At 40.8% G+C, this 26458-nt stretch overlaps 1 protein-coding gene across 8 annotated transcripts in view; it reads left to right on the forward strand.

The window, feature by feature from the left end:
- The window catches only part of BNC2 (basonuclin 2), a 407820-nt gene extending 399218 nt beyond the window's left edge, over positions 1-8602 (forward strand). For 4 of the 8 annotated variants that reach the window (XM_033121982.1, XM_033121985.1, XM_033121989.1 and 1 more), the window contains one exon: positions 6429-8602. In XM_033121982.1, coding sequence (XP_032977873.1) covers positions 6429-7089 — 661 coding nt within the window. In that variant the 3' untranslated portion in view covers positions 7090-8602. Of the gene's footprint in view, positions 1-4717; positions 4752-6428 lie in introns of all 8 variants that reach the window. The other 4 variants (XM_033121983.1, XM_033121987.1, XM_033121990.1 and 1 more) reach the window with 3 other exon arrangements.
- Positions 8603-26458: the final 17856 nt, after the last annotated feature.

Below are 26458 nucleotides of genomic sequence, written 5' to 3' on the forward strand. Positions count from 1 at the left end.
ACAAATTGTTTTCTAACTGTAGCAACAGATTTAGTATGCGAAAGACATGTTTGCCTCTGCCAACACACCAATAATTCTCACATCTTCAGAGTTACAACATTTATAAAGTTGCAAAGTGGAGTAAACAAACCATCTGTTTGGCTTTTCCATATATGTCATGCTTTCTTATTAGCATATTACGATTCATTTAGTAAACAAATTTGGTGATTTCGTTCACGTCAAAGAGAGGTCGGAAGCTTGAAGATGATTAACATTCCTGGGACAGGCACATTAATACATTGCTTCCTCTGCAAAGTTAAATGGCTTCTCAGGAGAATCGCCCCTTGTTGACAAGATGAGACTGTCAATTTTGTTTGCCTGCCACATTAGGGGCCGTAAGGGGATGGCAGGCTCTGAGAGAGGGGAGTCATGCAGGCAGCATAATTCACTGTGAATTGAGAAAAGAAGTCTAATTCTGATAAATGGTCGACCCCAATACATCCTACCTGTTATTACAACAGACGTGCCGTATCTGTGCAGTAAATTAGCTAAACCCCTAAAGAGTTTGGTGGGAGCTTATCTTGAAGTGAATAATTTGAATGTAGAGGGAACTGTCTGCGTGACCAGTATGGATGATTTGTTTTATATTGAAAGGGATTGAAGTGACTGAATTTCATATTTTTAATTTGCAAGAATTTGCTTAGCTTTTATAGCTTTCATGTAATATGTACTTCTTTACATTTTAGGGTGTTTTTTTTTTGTTTTGATTGTTGTTCACTAGAAGTTTGCATTGAATTTTTCTCCTGAGGTAGGGATGGTTTCCAAATCTTCTGGAGAGAATGTTTCAATAATAACCCATAGAACAACTACTAGTTTTGTAAAAATGTCTACTATCAAAAATGCCATTTAATTCATAGGACTGTAAGCATCCTACCATTAATAAATGGTAACATAAAAATTTGAGGAGTTAAGGACAACAGACAGTGTGACAGCAGTCCAGATAAAAAGAAAATTAATGAGGTTTTAATTTTTCATTTCTGTTGATTTGGATAGCAGATTTACATTTCTGTTCAGGAGGAGTGTTGACTCAGTATCCTACAATACACTCAAACCTGACGTCTGTATTTTCCCAGATCGGGTATAAATTTATCTCTCTGTGCCCATATAAAATATATACATGTACACACACACACACACACACACACACACACACACTATACACACACACATACAAACACATACATACACATATATGTATATATATATATACATATATATATATATATATATATATATATATATACACTTACATACACACATTTGCTATGTAAATATCACTGAGATTACTCTGGACAATATAATTTCAGAAGTATGTGAGTGTGTGTGTTGAGTGACAGAGGTGACCAAGAAAATAAAGGCAAAAACGAATCCAAAATGGAGCCCGAATTCCACTGTCATTGGAGGCATTGCAATTAATTATCAAGTATTTTGTTTCATTTCACTAAGTTTAGGCTAGTTCAAAACTTGATTGATTAAGAATTAAGAGATAGGTGTTGGACTTCCCTTGTAACTTACAGCTTGATTCACTATTCACTTTTGGCTGCCGTATTCTGGTCATCTCATATGGGCAGGAGACTTCCTTTTTTTAAAGTTCCTTCCTTGTATCTCAAAGTTGAAACCTCCAAACACTTTTTATTTTAGATGTTTTTAATTTTCATTATTATGGGTTAAACATTGCATTAAGTTGAAGTGGGCATCGGAACAAGTTTGGAAAGAGAGATGTAAGAAAAGGAAAGCTCGAGTCAGGATGTACTTTCTCTCTAAAGGGCACTTGCGTTTATTTGACTGTGTTTGATGAATTTCATGTCTTCTGTGGTTGCGTGGTAGAGTTTTCTTCTTTTTTTTTTTTCAACTGAGATATCATTGATCTACAAACAGCAAAAGACTGGTAATCTGCTTTAGTCCAGTTAGAGTACTTCCACTTCGCGTTTCAAAAATTAAGTTTGGTACTGTGACCTCCCTATATACTGTAGGCTTCATTAGTTTTTGCTTTTAAGGGTGATCTTAGTCTTCAAGAGAATTTTGGTAAGCTCACAGTATGGAAGGTCCAGGAAACAGTGTGGAGGGTCAGAGGAAACGTTTGTAATTCCAAGCATAGCCCAAAGTATAGGACTGTTTCATGCCCTAATTATATAGCATTTGCTTACACACCACACTGGTGTCAGAATAACCCTCTGCCGTGTCACCGCTGTGTTTGCTTGAATAGTCTTCTGTTAATGCTGCCCAATCTTGGGATCATTGTTTTCCTTTCTACATTGTATTTTGGGAAAAGCTTCTTGAGACTCATGCATATTATTGATTGAAAGCGAATAAATGTACTTTTAAGTATCTCTTATGTGTAAAGCAGTCTACTTTACTGCAGGAGGCTGGAGGTTGAATCAGATTTAGTTGGTGTTCTTAAAAGTCAGCATCTTGGGGCTAACTTGTGGACTACTCTCTTAATAAGTCCTACTATGCTCATTCAGACCAGATCCCTAGTAAGACCCCATCTTTACCCTTTCTACTTAGGACTCATCTTCTCTCTCTAGCCCAGTCATTTTTTTTTTCCTGTGAGAAGAATTTGCCTCTGCATGCCGCTATTGCCTACCGAATCAAAGCAAGTAAAAACAGCTTTCATACACTGTTGATGTTCCTATAAAATATGAGTTCTAATACAGTCTAGATTTGTTAATGATTATTCCTTTTTTCTGGAGATAGTCAAAACACCGAGTCTATTTTCTAGAAAGGCTTTCCACAGCCTCTCTCTCTCTCTCTCTCTCTCTCTCTCTCTCTCTCTCTCTCTCTCTCTCTCTCTCTCTCTCAAAATTGGTTCCTTCATGGATTCCTTCTCCCACTTATTACATACACTTATGTATTGCTTCCTCTTCTAGGGGGTCTTTCCTATTTCTAGCACTCTCTGTCTTCCTCTCGTTTTAGGATCTTCTTCTCTGTACATCTGATAGTCAGTAGGCATGAGTTCTTTCTACATCTCTTCCATCTTCCCTTTCTTTTTATCTCTCCAGTTTTCTGATCCAAATACACTTGTAAGTTGCTATCAACCCTTGTTCTTTGTATCACTCCTTATGAGGACAGTGTTTTATAAAAGCTGATGATTTGGATTGACTGATTCCAGAGTCCGACAGTAGGTCTTTGTTGAAATCAGTTCCCTCCTTTTGTCGCTTCTGTGGAGGCTGAACCTAACCTCATGAGGGACAGGATCAGTACTCGCTAAAGAATTTGTCGTTCTTTCCCTCCTTCTCTTGCTTCTCCCCTTACTATCCTCGTAATACTGTGTACGTTGGTTAGAAAATCTCCAAGCCCACTATCATGAGAGTAACCCGAAGGCTTTCCACAGCCCATCCTTCCCACCCCCACTTCAAGTGTTTTGCATGTAGTATTTAGGAGGATTATTAAACAAAAATGAAATAGATGAAGAAATGAACATAAAAGAATCAATTCTCTTGAACTGTGGTTGCATAATGGAAATCGACTACCATGAATGAACCCGTGTACTGAAGTTATGAACAGCAGAGCTAATGCACTGCCATGAGTTCATCTTTATTATTGCATTACACCTGAATCAATTGATAAAGGAGCTTTTTTTTTTAAAAGCGAAGGATGGCACTTAATTGAATAAAAGTCAATGTAATTATATTAGCAGAGGCCAACAGTACTGCTGACAGCGGAAAAGGGACACTGTTGAACAGAGTGCCAGAGCTGGTCTACACATTTCTGCACATCGTTTGGTTGACAGATATTGAGGGCTGGTACATCATCTAATTAGATTACAGATTTCTATTGCTGTAAGTGAGAAATGAAGAGAAACATCTCTTCCTGGTAACATATCGGTGGAGATGTGTAATTTCACAAGTCATTTTAGGAAAGACGTGTCCATCTGGGTGATCAGTGTGTCCTTTTGTCAATTTTAATTTATTCTTTATTCAGTGTGTCTTGATGTGACTACTGTGTATCTGGCTGCCGTTTGCCCAGCAGTGAATCTAGGAAGTGGTAACTGCAGATGTGTGAGAAGCAATACAGAGTTCTAGATTGCAGTCATCACAAAATGTGTGCTCGTGAAATTACGAAAACAGAAAGGGTGTTAAAAATAATAAATAGAGAGGGATAGGATTTCATGAGCTGCTTATGGTTGGCAGATTGTTTTATCAACAGTCACAGTCCATAGTGTAACTCTATTTCCACATTCTTATAATAATTCTGGTGGTGTCATACCCACATGTCAGGGTACAGACTTCTCAGTAGGCATTTCCTGCACTCTGCTTAGCGACCTGCTCTTTCAGTTGTCTGCCATCTGACACCAAGGAAATGAGGAGCAACTGTGTCAGAGCAGGGGCCGTGGGGACAACTTCTGTTTATCATTCATATGTCCGCACACTGCATGCATCTGTGTAGGACTCATTTATGGGTGATGCTGATGCTGTGAATTTTGTTTTTCTGAATTTTATTTATGATTTTTGGATTATGCGGCTGATCTGAAAATCATCAAGACAGCGTATGAGATGATCGCTTATGACAGAAAATGATTTTGTGATCAGAACATTTTAAATCCCGATTTTATTGTTTAAGTTTTTAAAAACCAGATGTCTAGAATGTGAATTTGTTTTCTCTCTCTCTCTCTCTCTCTCTTCTCTCTTTTTCTCTCTCTGTCTCTCATTCTTGCTTTCTTTTGTGATCGATTTAGCAAAAGATTAGAAAGCTGATCTTATTATCACAAGGTAAGCTCAGCCTCCCTAAGTGCAGTTGTGAGGGGGCTGTGCCCTCTCCCCCTGAACCCCGAGTGCTATATATATTGTCTTGTGTGGAAAGGTGGAGAAGTCTTTCTCACCTTTCTTGTCTCTGAGGCACATACCTCTCAACCACCTCTAAGTTATACTAGCGAGGCTTGTCACCAAATGGGTGGCTCATTTGGGTCTTCCATGCTTTATATTCATCATCTGTAGAACTTCACACTGGCCATTCTAGGTCATGTGTATTATCACAATTACTTCTCCAAGATGCAGAGCTTCTGCCATTATTGAGAGGCTTTTATGCATCTGTAATTTATTTACTGGTTTATTTTTTGGAAGGGTAGCCTTCAATTGAGGTCTTGTCAAACAAGTGAGCCTTTGCAGGTGGAGAGAGGTATATGCCCAAGGGCACTTTGAAAATAAACGGGGATGTAAATACAAAGGCAGTGCTTTCAGATGGATAACAACATATCAGCTTTATAAATCGTGGCAGCCCTATGGATGCTCTGGGAGAAATCCTATCTTTTTTTTACTCAAGCAAAGTTTTGCTTGTCTGAGAACTACGGATTCCAGTCATTAAAATACAGGGACCGTATGTTATTATTGTGCTTGATTTTTTTTTTTTTTTTTTTTTTGGTATTGTGTAGTTTGTTTGTTTTTTTTTTCTTTTTGTCCCTTTGGGTTTTCTCTGTTGTTTAGTGTGATTTTTATTTTTTCAAAACGGTGGGTGGGTTTTATTTTAAAAAAACAGTATCTGTTTTCCAGCTTTTTGTTTTAAAGAATTAAATTTTAACCGTTGAATTGCTTAATGAAAACATTTTTAACTCTACAGTGCAACAACTTCTGAAAATAAATGTATTTTACTATTAAATTTAGCTGATCCCAAATCATTCTGAGAAAAGGGATTTATGTTAGAGTCTGTGACCCTATTCCAAATTGCCAATCTATTAAGCTAATATTTTTTTCCTACCTAAAACTTGCAGTTTAGGAAGGTGAGAGGCGAAATTAAATACAGAGGGTGCCAAAAAATATGTATACACATTTTAAGAAAGGAAAAAACTATATTAAAATTGTAATGCTCAATATATACCGATAACGAAAGAAAGATGAATACAAGTCATGTGTATACATTTTTTGGGCACCCCGGTATAAATTGGACCATTTACTCTTTTAAAGGATGGATCCTTTTGATACATCTAAAGAAAGTGTTTGCTGTAGAATACAGGTTTGGTTTTGTTTTTAGGTAAATTGAAATTATTCAGTTTGGACAAGCAAAAAGTTCCCATTATTTTATCCTACTTAATATATGTTCTAAAATCTCTGCTATGAGATTCTCTGCAGCTGATGCTGCTGTATAGTAAAGCTAACAGAACAATCAATGAGAAAAAGGTGCCTGGGTTTGCATTCATCCTACCATTGAAGAGTTTTACTCTCTTATAAAAATTATGTTAATGAAAAGCTCCCCTTATTGCACTTCCCACCACCACTTCTCCCCAAATCCTGAGGATGTAGGGGAATGTTTGCTTTTATAATGGTGTAATTAGCAATGAATGTGCTTATTTGATGCCTGCGAAAGCTTGAATCAATTTTAAAATGCTCTCCTTTTTCTCACCCGTCCCCGCTCCCTGCACACCCACCCTCCCCCTTTCCCTCTTGTTTTCCTAGACACAGTGCCAACATAAATCTGCATCGTAAACTGTTGACCAAAGAACTCGATGATATGGGCCTGGACTCATCGCAGCCCTCCCTTAGCAAGGACCTCCGGGATGAATTTTTGATGAAGATCTACGGAGCCCAGCACCCCATGGGGCTCGACGTCAGGGAAGACGCCGCCTCTCCCGCAGGGACCGAAGACTCCCACCTGAACGGGTATGGGAGAGGCATGGCGGAGGACTACATGGTCCTGGACCTCAGCACCACCTCCAGCCTCCAGTCCAGCAGCAGCATCCATTCCTCCAGAGAATCCGATGCGGGCAGTGACGAGGGGATTCTTCTCGACGACCTTGACGGGGCGAGTGACAGTGGGGAGTCGGCACACAAGACCGAGGCCCCGGCCCTCCCTGGCAGCCTAGGGGCTGAAGTGTCAGGGTCTCTGATATTCAGCAGCTTGTCCGGGAGCAATGGTGGGATTATGTGCAACATTTGCCACAAAATGTACAGCAACAAGGGGACCCTGAGAGTGCACTACAAAACGGTGCATTTGCGAGAAATGCACAAGTGCAAAGTCCCCGGTTGCAATATGATGTTTTCCTCTGTGCGAAGCCGAAATCGGCACAGTCAGAACCCTAATCTCCACAAAAACATTCCCTTTACGTCAGTAGATTAGTCTCAGAATGGACACTACCGATGCCAGCTCTCACCAGACGGCCTACATTTGAACTGCCATAGTCAGTGTGTGCTTGTGTACTGGAGTGTGTGTGTGTGCGCGTGTGTGTATACACGTATGCCTCCACATCCACACACACACACACACATACACACACACACACACAGTTTTCTTTAGATATAAAAAGATAAACACTAGGTGCTTTCGAAATGTTTTTTCCTTTATAGTTTTGGAAAAGGGGTGGGATCTTTCATTTGGAGGTAAAAACAAAATACCCTTTAAACACACATACACACACATAACGCGTGCAACTAGCCCAAATTTTGACAGAATAATAATTCTGGGTCCTCTCCAAAGAGACAGTTTGTTGTACCCATGACTGTTGCCTGCAAAAAAAAATAAAAGGGAAAAAAAAAGAAACAAAAAAGGAACTTCTTAATAGTTGTCTTTTGTGAACTTTAAGGTTTTGAGAGAATCTTCAACTAAAGCATGGCAGATTCACCTGTAAATATTTAGCCTTGAGAGGCCAACGATGTAAAACAATTGTATTGATGTTGTTTAACTCTTTTGTTTAATTTTTACAGTTACATCCAGCTGTTAGATATGCAGGAAAAAAATAGTTTGCTGGCTAGCTCTATTCATTTATGTTAGCATTAATGCACATTTTTTTTTTTTAAACATGGTCTTGTTTTTACTACCTGCTAGATATAGTGATAAAGAGGTGCTGGCATGCTTTACAGCACAGACCTGATTTTTTAAAATGTCCTGTACTAGTACATAAATCCAGTCATGCACTTTTTTTCATACACTACAAGGGGATGTGTAATATCCATGCTTCTTTTTTATCCTTAAACTATTGCCATACTTCAAGTAAGTGTCTTTTTTAAAAAAAAATTCACTTGTATAAAAATGGTCTGGTCAGTATAGGGCACAAATGCCAAACAAAAGTATTAGTGTTAACACAAAACTGCCAACTTTGCACAAGTTTCCAGAAAAGAAAATACAATTAGTCACTCAACATAACCACAGGCCAATTTGTCGGCCACCAGAAAACCGCTTTCAGAAAAAAAAAAAACACTTGGTGATTCTTTCAAGTGCCGAATGTTATTAGAATCAACACTGCATCCTTCTTGCTTCTATGTTAAGTTATATAAAAGGAAAACAAAATTATGTGGTGTGAAACAGCCAAGGCATTTATTCTTTAGAGGCAGGATAATATTTCAGGATACAAAAGCCCAAATTACTCACTATGGAACAAAGCTGAATACAGTAAAAGAGTTGAAAACTCATTTCCAAGGACCTAACTGTTATCCTTTCGAAAAGAAAGAAAAAGTCTGACCTGGGCTGGTCTGTTGTATAGCTGGCTAATTTGTTGCAAGTTCTCTAGCAGTACTATGATTCAGGCCCATTGGACAGACAAAATCAAAAGACATTTGACAGCAGCCGTATTTAGAAGCCCTACTCACGTGCTGAACTTGAACTGAGCAACACTCCTTTCTGAAAAGCCAGGGGTGGCGGGGGGAGGGGGGGGGCGGGGGGATGTAAAACATGGTTCTCTCACTGTTTAGTGTTTTGTGTTTCCCCACACGATTTGTCAGAGAGAAATGAAAGCAAGCTTAAAACCAAGCAATTGAGAGTGAGAAGGGGGGAGGCGGGGAGACGATACTCCAAACCTTTTTTTGTTTTGTTTTGTTTTGTTTCCGATGTTTACACATGTTGCCTGAGCTGGTTAACCACATCGGCAGCCTCAGCTACCACAACATACGACTAAATGATGGTATTTACTCAAGTTCAGTCTGCAGCCAAAACCATTAGGGTATGCACTGCAGACTGTTTTGTTGTCTCCTTTTTTTTTTTTAAGTGAAGGGGGACAGAAAAAAGATAAACAAGGAATATTTTGTCAAACAGTATACAATAATTTCAAGAGAATGTATTTCTTTTCTGCATTTAATGGCCTCAAACATTTCTCATCAGTCTAAAAGTTAGAAATACCCCCTTTGTTTTAATTTTTCATGTCATTTCCATTTTTCATATGTTTTGTAATTATTTTTTCTATGTTCACATCAGCATTCACTTCCGTTAAATTTGCCAAAGGAAACTGTTAATATGTTTCTGTTGTTATTATTCCTATAGGATTTATTGTACCTCACAGTATTTATTGTTTCCAAAAATAAGCATCATTAGTTGAGGATTCAGTGTTTTTATTTGTGAAAATTTCAGAAACAATAGATTTTTAAAGATAAGCTAGATGTGTAGGAGCTTTATCTTTTCATCTCCTTCAGAGGATTCTATGGGGTTCATTTAATTCTTCATTTGTTCTACAGTGAGGAAAGACCAAAAGTACTTGCAGTACAAACGAAACCTTATTAAACACTATGTCTTTTAAATGACAAATGTTTACGGTAAAAAGCTGAGGAATTAGTAATAACCATTTTTGTTTTCTTGTACCTTTGAATTCCCCAAAGTCTTACTTGCTTTATTTTGGTGTTGTGTTAAATTGAATAGACAGAGATGTTTTCCTTTGTTTTATACCATATAAGACTCTGTACAGTATGTTTGTGAAAGATTGAACTAGAATAATGAAAGTTTGTTTGCAAACAGTTTGGTCCTCTTAGCGTTCTCTGTGTCGCGCTGTTGCCCCATTACCAAGTGACTTGATTCAAAAAGGGGTGGAAAAAGTATTTTTAGTATCCCAACAAAAGATTATGGATACACTAGCTTTGGGGATGTGCGTAGACAGAATTACACCCAGTTTCATGAAAAAAAGCACATTTTCATGTCAATAATTTTTTTTAAAGTTACTCTCTTGGTTGAGCTATTTGAATGCATCTTGTACAGAATCAATGTTTAGTCTGTTTAATGTCAATTAAAAGGTCAGATAGCCCTCGTGAGTGAATGGCATGGTTGTCAGCAGGTCACATCAGCACAGGCTGAAGAACTCATGTTTGTTCCTTGCCACAAACGGGGCTAATGTGGATAGCCAGTTAGAACAAGCCCGCAAGCAGTGAGATTCTCCAAGCAGCATTTCCCCTGCTCCAAAACTTGCATGTGTTCACCTGCGTTTTGTCAGAGAAATGGCAATGAATCCTGGAGACAGCCTGCCCTTATTAAGTATCTCCCCTGTTTGCTACTACTTTTGTGCCTCGTGTGCCCAAATGTAATGGTGGCCTTCTAAATGGGTGAATGACATTTTCCAATACAAAGCCTATTTGCTTAAGAGCGGCAGGAGGAGTGGCTAGAAGTGATATGTAACAGGTAAAATCATGACTCGGCCAATGCTTTTAGTCCTGAAGTGTTGGTTGTTCTTGGGTGTCTGCCTGAGTGGTGTTTTGACTTAACTACAAGTCTAGTTAAGATGGTGATTCCCACAGCTTATTTGCAAACAGGAAGGATAAAGAGATCAGCATTTTAATCATCGAGCCCTTCATCTTTGCCCATTCCTACTCATTTATTTTTTTTCACAGGAGACTCCTATGGTGAAATATTTTCTCTCTAGCTGCATCCATTCTATGCTGGCTGGAAATTAATGGTGATGCTGATTTTCATCCAAGCGGCTTTTCCCCATTTGATTGATTTTAACCAGAGTTTTGTCACAGGCACAAAATTAGGCAGTATTATTAACGTGCATGTTCACTAGCTGATGTTGAAAGGTACTGTTTTGATAATTTTAAACTACGTTTTTGTAAATATCAGAAAGATTTAATCCTCTTTAGGGAATATCTGCATGCTATGGAGGGAACGACAAAGAGCAGGAAGAAGGATAGGTAATAACTCATTTTGTTTTTAAAGTGTGATCAAATGCTTGACACTCTTTGTTCTGTTATTAATTGTATGAAAATAATTCAACTCAGTGCAACGCATTTCAAGTCTTAGTCCAGCCACCCAATTCAGCCTGATGCCTTTTAAAGGTTTAGAGGTGTTAATGTTTTCCTTCTCAACATGACAGACGTCTTTTTTTGAAACTATTTTTTAGCACAGTGGTGCCACTGTCCTTGTAGTGTGATTCCTTTGGTCTTGAATTTCCAGACCCTTCCAGTAAGAGAAGAAAGGCATTTAACTGGTTAACAGCCCCATTAGTGTATTCATTGCTCTTCAGGGGAAAGAGAGAGAGAGAGAGAGAGAGAGAGAGAGAGAGAGAGAGAGAGAGAAAAGAAAGGAAAAGGCTTTGACTATATCAAGAATGAGCTGTTCCAGCAGCTTTCTTCTCATTTTACTCAGGAGAAACCATGCATTAGGTTCCCACCAAATAAAATAAATGTGACCTTTTGTTCCCCATCCTCTGTACACACCCCAGATGTGATCCAAGCAAATGAGAATAGGGGCCCTTGGCAATTAGAACATAAAGAAACCTGTGACCAGATTGAGATGGACGTGCTGCTAACTGCTAACAGTTGACCTGAGCAGTCCTAACTTGTCCTTGGTCTGCTAGTGTTGAGTTAGATTGACTAATAGTGTAAATAAAATTCAACTGTAATAAGACACGCTACATCTGCTATCAAAAAGAAACAAATCATCCAGAAGAAACTTACGTTCTTCCTATCAACACCCCTTAAGAACTTCCGTTTTTAAAATGATGACTAACAAATTTCATTAAAAAAAATCATATATTCTCCCAAACTTGGAATATTTATATTAAAGGATTTTCTTTTTCCCTCTCTCTTTTTTTTTTTTTTTTTTTTAATGAGATGGGTTCTCAGTGAGTGAGGAGGACAATAAAAGGCAGGTGCCAAAAAGACTGGAAGGAATCATAGCTTTTTCAAAAGCCAAATGAGAAAGGGAAGTAGAGGATTGGTGGTACCTGCCCTGCTTGGGAGTCACTAGCAAAGAAAATTGTTGATGCACTGGAAGTGTTTGTTCAAGAGCAAAGTCTGGTGCAGCTCTGCTCAGCAGTGGGTGACAGCATGGTGCTATAGTGCCCTGCAGAGCTCCCCATAACAGGGGGTGTCGCTGAGCCCCAGTCTGAGGAAAGAAGAGGGACGCAAGGACAGCTACAGGCAATAATAGCTCAAGTTCCTTTCTTCTTTTTTCTCGGAGTGGGAAGTGATGCTGGAGTCCCTGAGGAAGCAGAAAGATGTGGTGGGTCACCCCAGTTATTGCAAAGGCCAGTGGTCAAACTGAGCTCTGACCGTGGTGAGTGGTCGCCAGCCTGGATCTGTTCTTTCTCCATCATTACATTTGCTCACGCCCATAGCCATGATTGTAATACTACTTGGCTCAAGTTTTCTTGGTCAAAATGTGAGCTTATTTACCTTCCGATGAAGCATCAAAGTAACTTCTCCGTTTTCCTCTTTTCCCTCAAAGCTAAACCATGTGTGGTAGTCTTGCTCATGTTAGTACTAAGGCCACATCTTACCTGTCCCAGACTCATTTTCCTATTTCCTATAGTTAGAGAATTGCTCACCATAAATGGTAATTTTCAATTAGCATTGTGTAAATACAGCTGTAAAATTGACCAGTGAAATAATTTATCATCACTCTTGCCCAGACACGCATCCATTCTATGTCCTTCTATCATCCTTTCTTCTCACATCTTGCACAAAATGATATTTATCGTCATCTGGCAATGCTTGGATATCAATACTGACTCTTTGGCATTTGTTGAAAAATCCAAATGCCTAATAACAGGGGGTTAATAAAAACTAAGCATTTTTACAAGTACACTGAATTGGATCAGCATGATTGTGCATTATAATGTTATATATATATTTTTGAAGCAACTATACTACAGTTGTCATAAGACTATCTTTATTCTTCTCTAAAGCATTGTTGTAAATTCATTTGACCTTTATTACAAAAAAAAAAATCTTTTTTATATAGAGTATCAAGACAAGGTTCAGTTTGTAACAAATAGTGGACCATTACAAAAGAGGAAAGGGAAAAGCCTGGGCCGAGAAGCTTCAGTTCAATTTCACCTCATATCTTTCTAATAACTTACTTGTCACTTTATTACCTTCCAGTAATGTGAACGCTGCTGACAAGACTGTCACACTAACAGCAGACAACACCCTCTCTGCATCAGCCCCAGCTCTCCTGGCTACTTATTGCCCTGGCCCTGAAGGGACACAAACTAATAGTGTGCTTTCCAGTTCAGCACTTGGCCATCAAATATAAAAGGATGCGTAATTGCCTGTTTATCCCTTGTGAAGGGGAAATTGAGTACGAGGGCTAGGCTTTCCCACTGAGTTCCCTGATGTACACACATTCACAATCAGCCTCTCTCAATCTCTCTCTCTCTCTCTCTCTCTCTCTCTCTCCCCCCCTGCCCGCAGCCTTCCCCTCCCCACCCACTCTACAAACTCATACACACACCTACTAAACTGCATCTTTGGGAAGCTCAGGGCTGCCTCTAGATGCCCTCCCCAGCTATTAAGTGGACAGTAACAAGATGACTTCTTAAAGGGTCAGTCGAGAGACGCTGGCTGTGACAGCAATCTTTGCATCTTTGGAACTCAAGTATTGCAGTTCCATGCCCATCCATTTGGGAGTCCTGGGTGTTGCCTTATAAGTAGAGCAAAATTTCCCACAAGTCAGGGGCATAAGCAGGATGAGATTGCCCCATATTCTGTACAGTAAGCATTAAAATATTTTTCTTCCCCTTCAAAATCTTCACATGTTGTAAACAAATTGGTGTATGATTGTAAAAAAAAAAAAAAAAAAAATTTTGGCTTTGATATCCACCCATTGGTCTAAATGTATACATGTGTCTCTGAATGATAACCCCAAGTCATGACAGATGAACCTGCATTTTATTAAACTGGACTGACAATCTGGAAAGAAAGGAGGGGGGGCATTTTGACCTTCGTCACTAAAACAGGGACTACCCTATATGTAAAAGTTAAATTCTCCACTGTAGGAGAATTTTCCTAAGTATGAGCACAGGGAGCTTTATGAAATCAAGTGACGAGACAAAAGTTACCAAGGAAGAACACGTGAAAACAATATATTTTAAACTACCTTGAGCCCAAATAACCTGTAGGTATCAGCTGCTATTTTTGTTGTTATATTGAACTACTTAAATGATGGTTGGAAAGTGGCTAGTCAGTGACTAAGGGAGTGCAAGATCTGTTTATGCGTGTCCATATGGAACTTGGGGACTCCATGCTTCCTTCCCACTCTCTGGCAGCAGCTCTGACACAAGCTGCTGACCCCTGCTACAGCAGTCACATTTCAAATATATTTGTCAAACAAATAAGACACATGCACGTGTCATCTCTGATGGGAACTTATGGAAAGAGAGAAAAGCAGCAGCTTTAGAGATAGACAACGTAACAGGTCTAATTTGACAAACCTGTGCTAAATCATTTCATTAACCAGTCTGAGCACTGGGAAGAAAAGCACTTTGAGCAAGGATTCTTGGGGTCAGAGAAAAGCAGTTGACTTGATGTTTTTTAAGTTCCTCCAGTTTGTATATATCACAATCATTTCTCAAACATCTTACTAGAATCTTTAATTAAAAACTCAGTTGCCAAAATTGCACAGATTCTGCTAACTTATATTATTAGAATTTTCCCCTTTAAATAACAGGGATGCTTAAGGACACTTCTAATTTTTTCAATGCTTTTTTTTTTTTTTAGCTTCATTAAAAAAAGAATCTTTGAAGAGAAGGAAGAGCAGAAAAGGGTATTTTAACAAAAATGGAGAGAAGTAGATAGTATAAAAATATATTTCTTGAAGAGAGAGTATCTAAGTGCTATACCAAGACTTTATATAAGGCTTCCTGTTGCCAAACATGATGTTGAAATAATGCACAATTAAGACGGCAAATCAATCTATTATTAAACTGGCTCTGCCCACTTCTGTTATGGAATGCGAGGATTGAGAGGTGACTCGGGGGAGACCCTGGAGATGTGAGAGAGCTCCACTCACCTGGCCCTGGAAATGTTTTCCAAAAGAGGGGGAAGAAACCCCAGCCCTCTTGGTAGTCCCCCTGCGAGGTGACCTGCCCTGGCACTATTTCTGTGGGGGCCCCCGCTGCCTGCCTTTTCCATGCGAGAAGACAAAGCACCTCCCGCCCGCCTGTGAATAGTGCTGTAGCTGTGAGAAGCATTGATTCATGAGGTACGACGCTCTTGAACTCCCAGACAATGTGCTGAGTTAATAGGTTCACTTGAGATGTATAAACCAAGGTTGATTGTTTATTTTTTTTTTCATCTAGTACTCAATTTGGAGCGTTTTTGCATGTCTTTGTACAGAGTAATCCATTCCTCTCATTGCCTATCTTAATCTCCCCTGACTGTTCCATTATCTTCCCACTCCTGCCCTTTGCTCTTCCTGTGATCTCACCCGCCCCCTTAAAAATAGTCTTTTCTGAAGCAAGAAGGTAGAACACTCTTTCATCCTGATTTTGATCACTTTGGAAACATTTGTGTGTTCTACCCTGCCCAGGGTTTACATAACGTGAATTAAGTGAATGAGATGTTCTAGTATTATATATTAACCTGACATGACTATCGAAGATTTATAATAATATATGGTGCACTTGCTTTCCTTAGCAAACTTTGGTTCAGCTGCCCTGCAGAGAAAGCTTACCATTTTCCTACCAGAGCCAGTATGAAACATGCAGGCATGCTAACCTGGGTGCATGGAGGTCAGAGAGGAGGAAGGTCGAGAAACCAGGAGAAGACTTTGGTCTGAGGCCACCTGGGCCTTTCCTCAAAGATGGAGTTGAGCTGGGGCCTTGGGGAAGAAAACGCTCTGTTCTCCACTGCTGATTATGGACCAGTCCTTTTAAGAACTACCAAGATCCTTCACATAGTTGGGAGAACACACACAACTTCCTTCTCTACTCCAAACCCAATAACAAAAGTATTTGATTCAGCCTGCGTATTTGATAGCAAAAGTGCCCAAAGGGAATTGAAATATCTTGAGGAAAAGGAATTTTCACCAAGATATGTCTTCTCCCTTCCCCAGAGTTTGGGGGTGTCTGCTTTTTTGTTTATGTTGTTCTCATCTGCATCAAACGAGTCTCTTCTGCTAAGCCTGTCGCAGAACCAAAGTCTGTGCTATGAAAGGTAGGTGCACCGAGGGAGGGGGACAGCTTGTATTACCCTGATCTCATAATCGTGACGTTGGTAGCTTCATGAATACTGTATGTACCTTGAACAAGGGTTTGGTTTTTGTTTTGTTTTGTTTTGCTTTTCGGTTTGTTTTTATTAGTAGTCTAAGGGAATTAAAAGTTTTTTATTTGCTATATCCTTTGTTGTATTTTCTGTACTATAACTGTCTACAGTATGTCTTTTGCATAAGATGCATAAGGGTTTGGGGATGTAAATGGAATTTTATTCATATTTTGTCCAAATACCTCTTGTAATTTGTATCAAAATTCTTGTACAATTTTTATATTAAAGATTTATCAGTCACTGATCTCTTCTTCCCGTCTTGATTTGAAGAAACCTCAACAAACTCCAATAGACCTTTCCAAAATACACCTAGACACGCGTCAGCTCCCATCATAATTAACCCTATTGAAGCACATTGCTGGATAGCTCAGTCGATCTCCTATCTGAACTGAATCCTGGTTTATTTAATACACTTCTTTAAAGATCAAACTCGGCTATTGCTCAGATGGCGAAGCTGAGTCAGACCTACCAAGATCCTAGCCAGTCCTGATGGAGCCCAGCACACACTGACCTGAGTCTTTCCTCACCAAAACTATCCATACTGTGGGGATGCCTTTTCTGTCTCTGCAGAATTCCTTTTCCCCAAAGCCTTTGCCCAAGTTCTTCTAAGGAAAGGAAGACTAGAGGAAGAACTAGGTAACTTTGCACCTCAGGTTTCTGCAAATAGATTTTCTTCCTTCCCCCACCCTGTGAAATTTGTGGATAGCAGCCAACAGAATGATGACTATATATATATATATATACACACACACACACACACACACTGAAACACAAGCATTCAGTCTGAATATATATATATTCAGACTGAATGCTTGTGTTTCAGTGTATATTCTTCCTCTTGGGAGTGGTTTTCTGCAGATTGTGCTTGTTATAATCCAGAAATAAAACTAGCAGGTGGAAAGATGTCATCATTGGCGACATTTCCCCTTCTGTCATACAGCTTGAGGGACAGTGGGAAAAAGTCTGTAGAAGGTGCTTTGGACTCAGCAGTGTGTACTATTACCCTCACCTCTTAAATCAATGCTCGCTGAAAACTAGGCTAACCCAAACTATGAGGAGTCTCCCTTCCAATTGAGTATTTTCTGTTCATCCCTAGAGCCAGATTTGCCCATTTCCCCAGCTTGTACCACCCACTTCTGCGGGCTCCTCTGGCCTATAACTAGGGAAATGAGCTCCCCAGACACCATAGCAGCCCCCCGGTCCCAGACATCTGGCCAACGCGGGCTAGGCAGACTGCTTGTACCTGCCTGACTGTCATCAGGCCTGCAGCAAGGTGCTGTCCAGCCAGCTGCAGTGCCACTGACTGAGGGCTGCTCCCAAGGCAGCAGGGGTGCCAGCCACCAAGGCTGGATGGGGTCTCCTTGATTTCCTTTGAGCACCCACAGACAGGTTTTGGGGTGAGGGCGAAGAAATGAAAGGTTTAACTACTTTTAGGAAGTCTACTTCCGTTGAGGCATGTGGTGATTAAATGTCGTGGAAGTGTTAACGCACTCCTGCAGGGAACCCAAGCACAATTATGATCTTTTCATCTGTCATAACACGTCGGTAATTGGCAAGAACTCCCAGAAACAGCTTCTTCTTCTTAAAAAAAAAATTGTTTTAAATGTTATTAAAAGGTGGAAATCCTCCTGTTTAGCAAAGCGGCCCCCACAAAGAGAGCTTTTAGCAGAAAGCTAATCAAAGCTGCCTGGGTTGTGGCCCGTGGCTCTCCTGAATCACGGGAAGGCTCGCCGACTGCTAGTTTGCCCCGTGTCAGTTGACAATAGGACAGTAGATTAAGTGCTACTAATTTAATAAAGCTGCTCTGAGGATGAAGCTGATCTATCAATGAAGACCAGAGAGGATCGCATTGGTGGGAGCTCCGGAGGGGCGGCTGAGAATATTGAATCGCCTGAAGTAATACTGGGGGGGAAATGTATCGATCCTCAATAAGGCACAGTTATTTTGAGTCACCTGACTCTCGGGCACCCAATCATTACCCATATTCATCAGAGAGGTATAATGAACAGAGGTATTGATTAACAGGGCCAGCGGAAGAGATTTCCCAACAGTGCTAGTTCACATTGATAGGTCTCCAATGGGAATACAGGCCACGCAGCCCTGGAACATAACTTATTGTGTTCTAGGTCCTTCCATTGATTTTATTTGAGGGGCAGGGGGAGGTACAGCCTTGCACACAGTGGTGCTCCCTTGACCTTTCTCTGAAACCTTGGGAAAAAAAAAAAAGAAAGAAAGAAAGTAAAGAAAAGAAAACCAACTCGCTGCAACCGTCAACAAGCACACAGCCCTGCTCTAAGTTTTCTGCTTCTCTCCGGGCTGGCTGTCCTACCTCATCTTTGATTGCTGGGTGTGTTATCTTGATTTGCAGAAATTTGCTCGAAGCTGGGACACGCCAGTCAGAGCTCAGAGCCATCAGGCATAGAAAGCCTTCCCTCCTCTCAAGATCAACATATGGCTTCGGGAAATTATCGTGTTAGGCTAATTGCACCAAGTTGGCATGGTAGGAGCATAATGAGTCCCGACTTTAGCATGCTGACCCCAAACCCAGTGATGCCAGTGCAGAGGAACTTTCCAAGCATTTTGCCTCGTGGCAGGGATCCTCATTGAGCTGCTGTTTGCAAAAGACATTTGGTTAGATTTCTAGCGTGCGCCCTGATCCTGCGCGGCCACGTTCCAGCCGTACTGGGGAGTTTGCTATGCTCTTCTCAGGAGCACTTGTCCTGCCAGAGAACTAGTGGCGACCCAACTGTCATAACCATCAGAAGCGATGTGCTCCCTGACAGGCCACATGCTGGTTACAATGCTGATATGTAACTAGAAACCATTCAACCCAGGGGAGAAAAAAATAAAGGATTAAGAGAAGGACAGCTGTAAAAAATAAAGCTCAAATGCATCATTAGAAACCAGAAATTCGCAAACTACAACGGTCTGTCATTCACACGGGGTATTAGTAACACTTGACTTGTCTATTAATGAAATGCTGCAGGAACTCTAAGTCACCCCCTAACCACTGAAGCTAGAAGGAAGTTTCTCTTACCTCCAGTCTCTCTTTATCTGAGCCCAGGTTTTTGATGACATTTAATTTCATTTACCTCAGATTATACCCACAAACGTGCCTTAAATTTGTCTTACCTTGGCCAGCAGACCTTTTTATCTTCAGGTGCAGACTTTACTTTGACTTTGAGACTTGCAGGCCACCTTCAGCCTTTGCTTTGCCCTTCTTTACTCTCTTCATCACAGTGTTGAGTTCAACTTCTGTTTTCTTGGTTGATAACATTTAAAAAAAAAATCAGTTCAATATATTTTGATCTGCTGGGATTAGACTGTACCTTGACTTCTCTCTACACGTGAGAGCTTAGAGGGAAGAAAAAAATATCAAAGGCTTCAATAATTTTAAATCCAGAGTTCTGTTCATTGTGGATGGCAAGTTCAAGTTTTTGGGATGCTCCAAAAAATGGTCGTAAGCAATTGAATTTGGAGGTTATCAGGGGTTGGTGCGTGTGCTGTGTGAGGTGATTTAAAATTATTAGGCCACTTCCAGGTTTTTAGAGAGATTCATTTTTACAGATATAAATGCTATTAACAATTCAAAGCACTCTCATAATTCCCCATCTTTGTTCTTCCTCGTGATCTCAATTTCAATTTTTCTTATTTTACTTAAGTGGAGAATTTCCTTCCAAAGTTTCACAAAGTCATTTGCAGGCTGAAAACAAGACACTTATTTGATTATTTTCAGATGTCGCATCAATTGGCCTTCCGCAGAAAGTAATCTTGCAAGATGTTATGGTTTTTGCTCTCTGTTCTTTCATAAACCACAAACTTGTGTGTTTGAAAATATAGCTCTTTCCAAAGCCTTCAGCCACACCCACAGAGCTCATATGTGAGGATGGTTTCGAGCTGACACGCAGACCTGCGTTTTCAAGGAAGCAACAAAGCCCACTCAATTTTCATAGATCGCCTGTGAGCATGAACAGAGAGGGGGGAAAGCCAGGCTGAAATCCAGGAATTTGTGCCTCACTTGGGAACTGTGTTCTGAGTGCCTTCATGGTGGGCCGTTTCTCTAACCCTCATAACGTGGGGTACATAGTAGGTGATCAAGGCCCATTGATAGAAGAAATGGATGGATGAATAGGAAATGGGAGTGGATGGATGGAGCACTTTGTTCAATGCCACCATCAGAGCCAGCCTTAAGATTAGGCAAAGAATGCAGCTGTCAGACCTGACAGAATGCATGGGTTAGCTACCTGAGAAGCCAATAATAGCAGAAGCAATGAAGAAGACCAGGATTTGAAGTACCATTGAAATGGCCTCATTTTGCCATTTTTCCCTTTAGTATGCCCTGGCCTGAACTCATTGAAACCTTTAACCCATGAGAGGGCATTAGGGTTGGACAGAGATCTCTAGGAGCAGCCCTCCGGTCAAGGTGTCGTCAAGGTGTCGGGAAGAAAACAGTGAGTGCTCAGGGAGAGGGGGAGAAATGTCCTAGTCTTTCTTTGTCCTGTTTGCTTCTGCCTGCCTCAAACCCAGGCAATCCTGTGACAAGAGTAGTAGCAGTGGAAACAGCAACCAGCAGACACCTCGACTCTGCAGGCAGAAAGCCACCTGCCTCATTGGAAGAGCTGCTGTCCAGACAGGGTGGCGAAAGCCCTGTTACCTTCATCTGCCCTCCCACTGCTCCCGGGAGTGAACAGTCACAGGAAGTGAGCTGCAGAGCACCAGCGTTCTGGCCAGAGGACTAGCAAGGCAAGGCTGGAAAGTTCCACATGGAAAGGGACGTCCTTGGGAAAGTAGTCCCTTCAGGGATGAATTTCTGGGCTCGCCCCTGAGGTATACGTGCAGGATCTGACCCTGCACAGCACTGCCTGGCTACTGGGCGGTGCACATGTGGAACAGATCCAAATAGCGCATCCAGGGTTTTTAAAACTAAACTGACACTGGAACTCAGACCCACAGAGGGCTGGTTGGAACTTGCAGCCTGAACTCAGGTCCAATGCCTGCTAAAAACATATTGACTTTCTCCATAAGATTTAACAAAGACCCAGAATCTCACAAATGGGTGGTAGAGAGACTTATTGTTTGTTTGTTTTTTAGCTGTGGTAAAATATACATAACAACAATTTACCATTGCACCTTTGTAAGTGTACAGTTCTGTGACATTATTGTGCAACCATCCAAAATTTTTCATCTTCCTCAACTGAAACTCTGTACCCATTAAACACTGACTCTCCGTTCCCCCCTACCCCCCCATTCTACTTTCTGTCTCTATGTATTTGACTACCGTAGGTACCTCATATACACGCAATCATATAATATTTGTCCTCTTGTTACTGCCTTATTTCACCTAGCGTAATGCCTTAAAGGTTCATCCATGTTGTAGCATGTGTCAGAATGTCCGTCCTTTGTAAGGCTGAATAAGATTCCATTGTGTGTATATATCACATTTTGTTCATTCATCGACTGAAGGACACTTGGTGTTATTCCACCAGTAGGCAGTAGGCAGACTTCTAGGATGACTTCTAATGATCCTCACCTATCAGTTCTCATATCCTTGTGTCATTTCGTCCCCTTGAGTGTAGGCTGGACTGAGTGACTCACTTTTAACAAATTAACTATGGTAAAAATGATAAGATACAGTCAGGATGCGATCCAAAATTTTTCATCCTATGAAGGATCAGGAAAATCTTTCACAAGGGAGATGACAATCAAAAGATGTCATTACCAAGATGACAAAGGTGTTGTAATTACCTGAAAAAGACTTAAAAGCAAGTATTACTTAAATGCTCTAGCATAAGAGCCAATACTCTTGAAATGAATGGAAAGTTAGAGGGTCTCAGCTAGAAAATAGAAGACATAACGAATTACATGGAAATTTTAGAACTGAAAAATAAGACAATTAAAATAAAAAATTCAATGGATCAGTTCGACAGTAGAAAGGAGATGACAAAAGTAGGGTGGAGATGACCAAACTTAAAGATAGGTCAACAGAAATTACCCAATCTGAATAATTACAAAAAATAAATGAACAGAGTATTAGGGATCTGTGAGATAATAACAAATATCTAATGTGTGTTATTGGAGTCCCAGAACTAGAGGAGAAAAAGTTCAGTGAAGAAAAAATATTTGAAAACCGAATGGCTGAAAACTTCCTGACTGTGGCAAAAGATACAAACCTATTAATTCAAGAGGTTCCACAAACTCAAATAGGATAAAGCCAAAGAAATGCACACCCAGACACAGCATAATCAAATTGCTGAATTCTATAGACAAAGAAGAAAATCGCAAAAAGAAAAAACCTGAGGAAAATGGTGCATTGCTTATTAGAAAACAGTTGGAACAACAGTTTTTGTTTTTTTTTTCATCAGAAACCAAGAACTCTAGAAGGAAGTGGAACAACATTTTAAAAGTGTTGAAAGAAAAAGAACTGTCAACCCAGAATTCTAAATCCAGAAAAAATATTCTTCAGGAATGAAGGTGAATCAAAGACATTCTCAGATGAAGAATATCTCAGTTTTTTCCCACAGAATACATGTTCCAGAAGAAGTGCTAAAGGAAATTCTTCAGAAAGAAGAGAAAGTATACCAAAAAGAAAGTCAGAACCTCAATAAAGAAGAAAGAGCAACAGAAATATAAATACATGGGCAAATATAACAAATTATTTTTCTCCCATTAATTCTTTGATGATCTAAATACAAAAAATATGACATTGTCTGATGTTTTCAATGTATGTAAATGTAATGCATAAAACAATATGCCTAAGGTTACACCTTATGATTCTGCTTATATGGCATTCTCTGGAAGATAAAACTAGTGGTAGAGAACAGACAAGTGGTTGCCATGGCTTGGGGTGGGGGTAGGGTATGACTACAGAGAGACAGCAAGAAGGAATTGGGAGGGGTGATGAAACTGTACTGTATCCTTTTTATGGAGGTGGTAACAAATTATGTACTAAATTTTATAGGACTACATATACACAGAGAAAAAATCAACTTTACCCAATATTAGTTAAAAAAAAAAAAAAGAATAGGCAGTAGAGGTAGGTCCCCTGGTAATCTGATTTTAGAGGGAGGGAAATTTGCCTCCCCATCCTCTCATTCCTAGCTTGCAGCGATGTATCCGTTACTTGTTTGTTTTTATAGGAATACCCTTAAAAGAGGGCAGAGTCCTTCATATCAACATATGATGAAGCTAAAAATAAAACCCTATAAAGGAAACTCATTGACTTCAATTCACCTTAGGGTTAATATTCTTTGGCTTATTAATATTTACAGCAGTGTGTTTTGATAGAAGAGGGTCTGAAAAGGGAGACACAGGACATTTTAACAGGAGGTGCTGCCAGTGACTATAGAAAGGATTGGTCTGGAGTTACTCTAAGAGCCTTCATGTTGATAGACATGTCTTGGAAAACACTTCAAAAATTTGTGATGAGAGGGACAGGGGAGGAAATTTTGTGATACTAACAACCTGGAGTCTTTCCCCCAGCACAGCAAGTAGGTCCTGCATGCTGGCCATAGCACTAGAGTTCTTTAGTACCCTACAATTGCTGACTGGAACTTCTGAATTTGCACCTACTCCCTCCAGATTGCTCCTCACGCACACGCAAATTGCAGTACCATGGGGAACAAGGGCTTAGGTATGAAACAAATCTAAGATGTCGTGTCTGCATTGGTAAGTCCATGGATGAGCTGTTTCTTCAAAGTAAGCAGTGTGTGGAGAAGAGAAACCAACAAGAGAGATTGACAGGAGTGATAAGGAGAGAACCAGACTCGTGTGGATACAGGAAAGTCAAAAATGTCAAAAAGCGACTGATCAACCATAGGAAACACTGCAGAGAACTCAAAGTGGATATTCAGAAGAATTCATTGGACTCAATGATTAGGGAAGTTGTTAATACTTTAATGCAAACAGGACATGTTCTCCGCATATGCATCACAGTGCCTACTGAGCCCCATTTCCCTTGCTAGTTAAAACTGTTCCACCCTCAGCCCTTACACAAGGAAGCCATGCTCGGTGGACTTTTGCAGAACAGTAGCCAGAGACTAACCCCGCATGGGATCCTGTCTCAAGGGCAGCCCATTTTATAGGCTGGCAAGTGACGTATGAAGAGGTCTGGTTCAAAGCAAAGATAATAATAATTAGCCATTTAAACCCGCACTGTGCAGGATTTGGACTGTGATATACAATGTGGACTGAACAGTTGAATGTGAGATGAAAAGAGAGCCAAAGTAAAGAGACAAAGAGAGATAGCGAGAGCAAGAGAAAAAAAGGCAGACAGACAGGCACAGGCTGAGGTAGAGCTGGGTAAAGACGCTAGTCCCTCCAGCTGCTCTGGATTGCAGAAGTGCATGGATGAGAATGAGTGTGGGCTTTATTAGGAAGCTTGGTGGCAAAGGGAAGAGAGTTGTGTTAGAACGGGGAGAAGGGTCTAGCTAGAGGTATGTGGGGGTGGGGGTGGGGGGTGTCCTACGCGCAAGAGGAAAGGCTCCAATATAAAGGAGAATGTGAGTAATGCTATCATGCTGACTCACCTGAGTCCTGGCTCTCAATCCAGCCCTGCACTTAAAGGGAATCATGCTACAAACATTCAAAGGAACAGAAGTGCCTAGAGATAACCGCTTACCTAGTGGACACAGGAGCTACTGAATATTCAAAGTGATCAAAGTGGGTGGAAAAAAGAGCACCGTCTGTGAGTCTGAACCTTACAAGTGGCTACATGCCAAGCACTTACCCTGCCTTTCCTCCTGCAAGCTGCACCGCACACCTGTGCACAGGCATCACCAACCTTCTCTTGCCTTAAGGTTGAGAATTTGAGGCTCAGATGAGTAACAGAGACCCCTGAAACTGGACTCCGAACCCAGATCTGTTTGTCCGACGTTCTGCTTTTTCCACCTTCATCCTTTCTCCTCTCCATCAACCTCATAATCTTATCAATCAACAAGCAAATTTTGTTGAGTTCCTATGGATGTAAAGAGTGTAAGAGTAAAGGGGCTAAGAGTAAAATAAAAAAGTGTTCAACAGAGTTGAGAAATAAACAGAAATATGTGTACCATGGCAAGTGACAGTTCAAGGTAGAACAGTCAGGGTCCAAGCCGGAAAATAGTAACTTCATTAAGTAATTCAACAGAAAGAATTTCCTATAAGGAATTAGTTAAACAGGCCCTGGAGGACTGAAAGAGGAAAAGGAGAACACTGAGGGAAAATGGATAATAATTCCAGGAAGGAGCTACCACCCCTAGGATCTTGGGTACAAAGAAAGTTTGGGTCATCAGCACCCAGAAGCTCACAGGAGAGGCCCTACTGAACTGGGGCATAGACCTCTGGGAAAGATGCCCCACCTACTCCTGGTACCTCCGGAGCACAGACCAAGCACCTCGTGGAGCTGAGGCCCAGACCTGAGGAGGTGGTGCCGCCCGGCAAGTCCTCTTGTCTCAGGACCTTGAAGGAGGGGCCCTGAAGATCTAGGATTCAGATTTCTGAGGAGAGGGCATTGCCCAGCTACTGTTAGTATCTCTGAGGTGGTTCGGTGAAGCTGTTTCTAGGAATGGGGATAAAAGCTGGAGGTCGGACCTAACCTCTACTCCCTGAGACGACATGGACAGGCGTAGCAAATATGCAGGAAGGATCAAGTCCATTTTCTCTCCATCATGTCTTCTACCACCATTGGCAACATGTAACTGGGAGCCAATTGGCAAAGGAGAAATGGGGTTGGCAGGGTTTTGGTCTCAGCATCACAGAGCAGAATCTGAAAGAGTGTGTTTGGGGCTGAAAGACAACAGCACACAAAGTAGTATATGCTAATTACCAAAAAGGTGTAGCCGCCCAGAATGGAGGGTGGCAGTCAGCCCCGAGGGCTGAGATGGTTGAGTGAGGGAGGCCTCACAGAAGAGATGGGACTTAGGCTGGACTCCAAGGGTTGGCCTAGAGAGCCTGAGGGACCCCAAGAGTGGAGGCAGAGCAACAAGAAAGCTTAAGGTATGTTTTGGGAACAGACTAGAAGCAGGAAACTAAGATGGAAAAGTGGGAGAAGGGGTATTTTTTAAAATTAAATAAATAAATGTCAGCATCACTCTATGGAACTTGCTGGCCGGCAGAATGAAGAGTTTAGCATTTGTCCCTTTAATGTGAGGAAGAATTGAGGTGTGAAAAAGCCCCCTCCTAATGACTTCCTTCCTTTCAGGAGCAGCTTGTTGTCCAGAATATAGAAGTTATGGCAGGAGAGCAAGTTTCGGAATCTTGATTTTCTATGTTCTGAG

The sequence above is a fragment of the Rhinolophus ferrumequinum genome, chromosome 12 (genome assembly GCF_004115265.2).
Source record: "Rhinolophus ferrumequinum isolate MPI-CBG mRhiFer1 chromosome 12, mRhiFer1_v1.p, whole genome shotgun sequence".
Lineage (NCBI taxonomy): Eukaryota > Metazoa > Chordata > Mammalia > Chiroptera > Rhinolophidae > Rhinolophus > Rhinolophus ferrumequinum.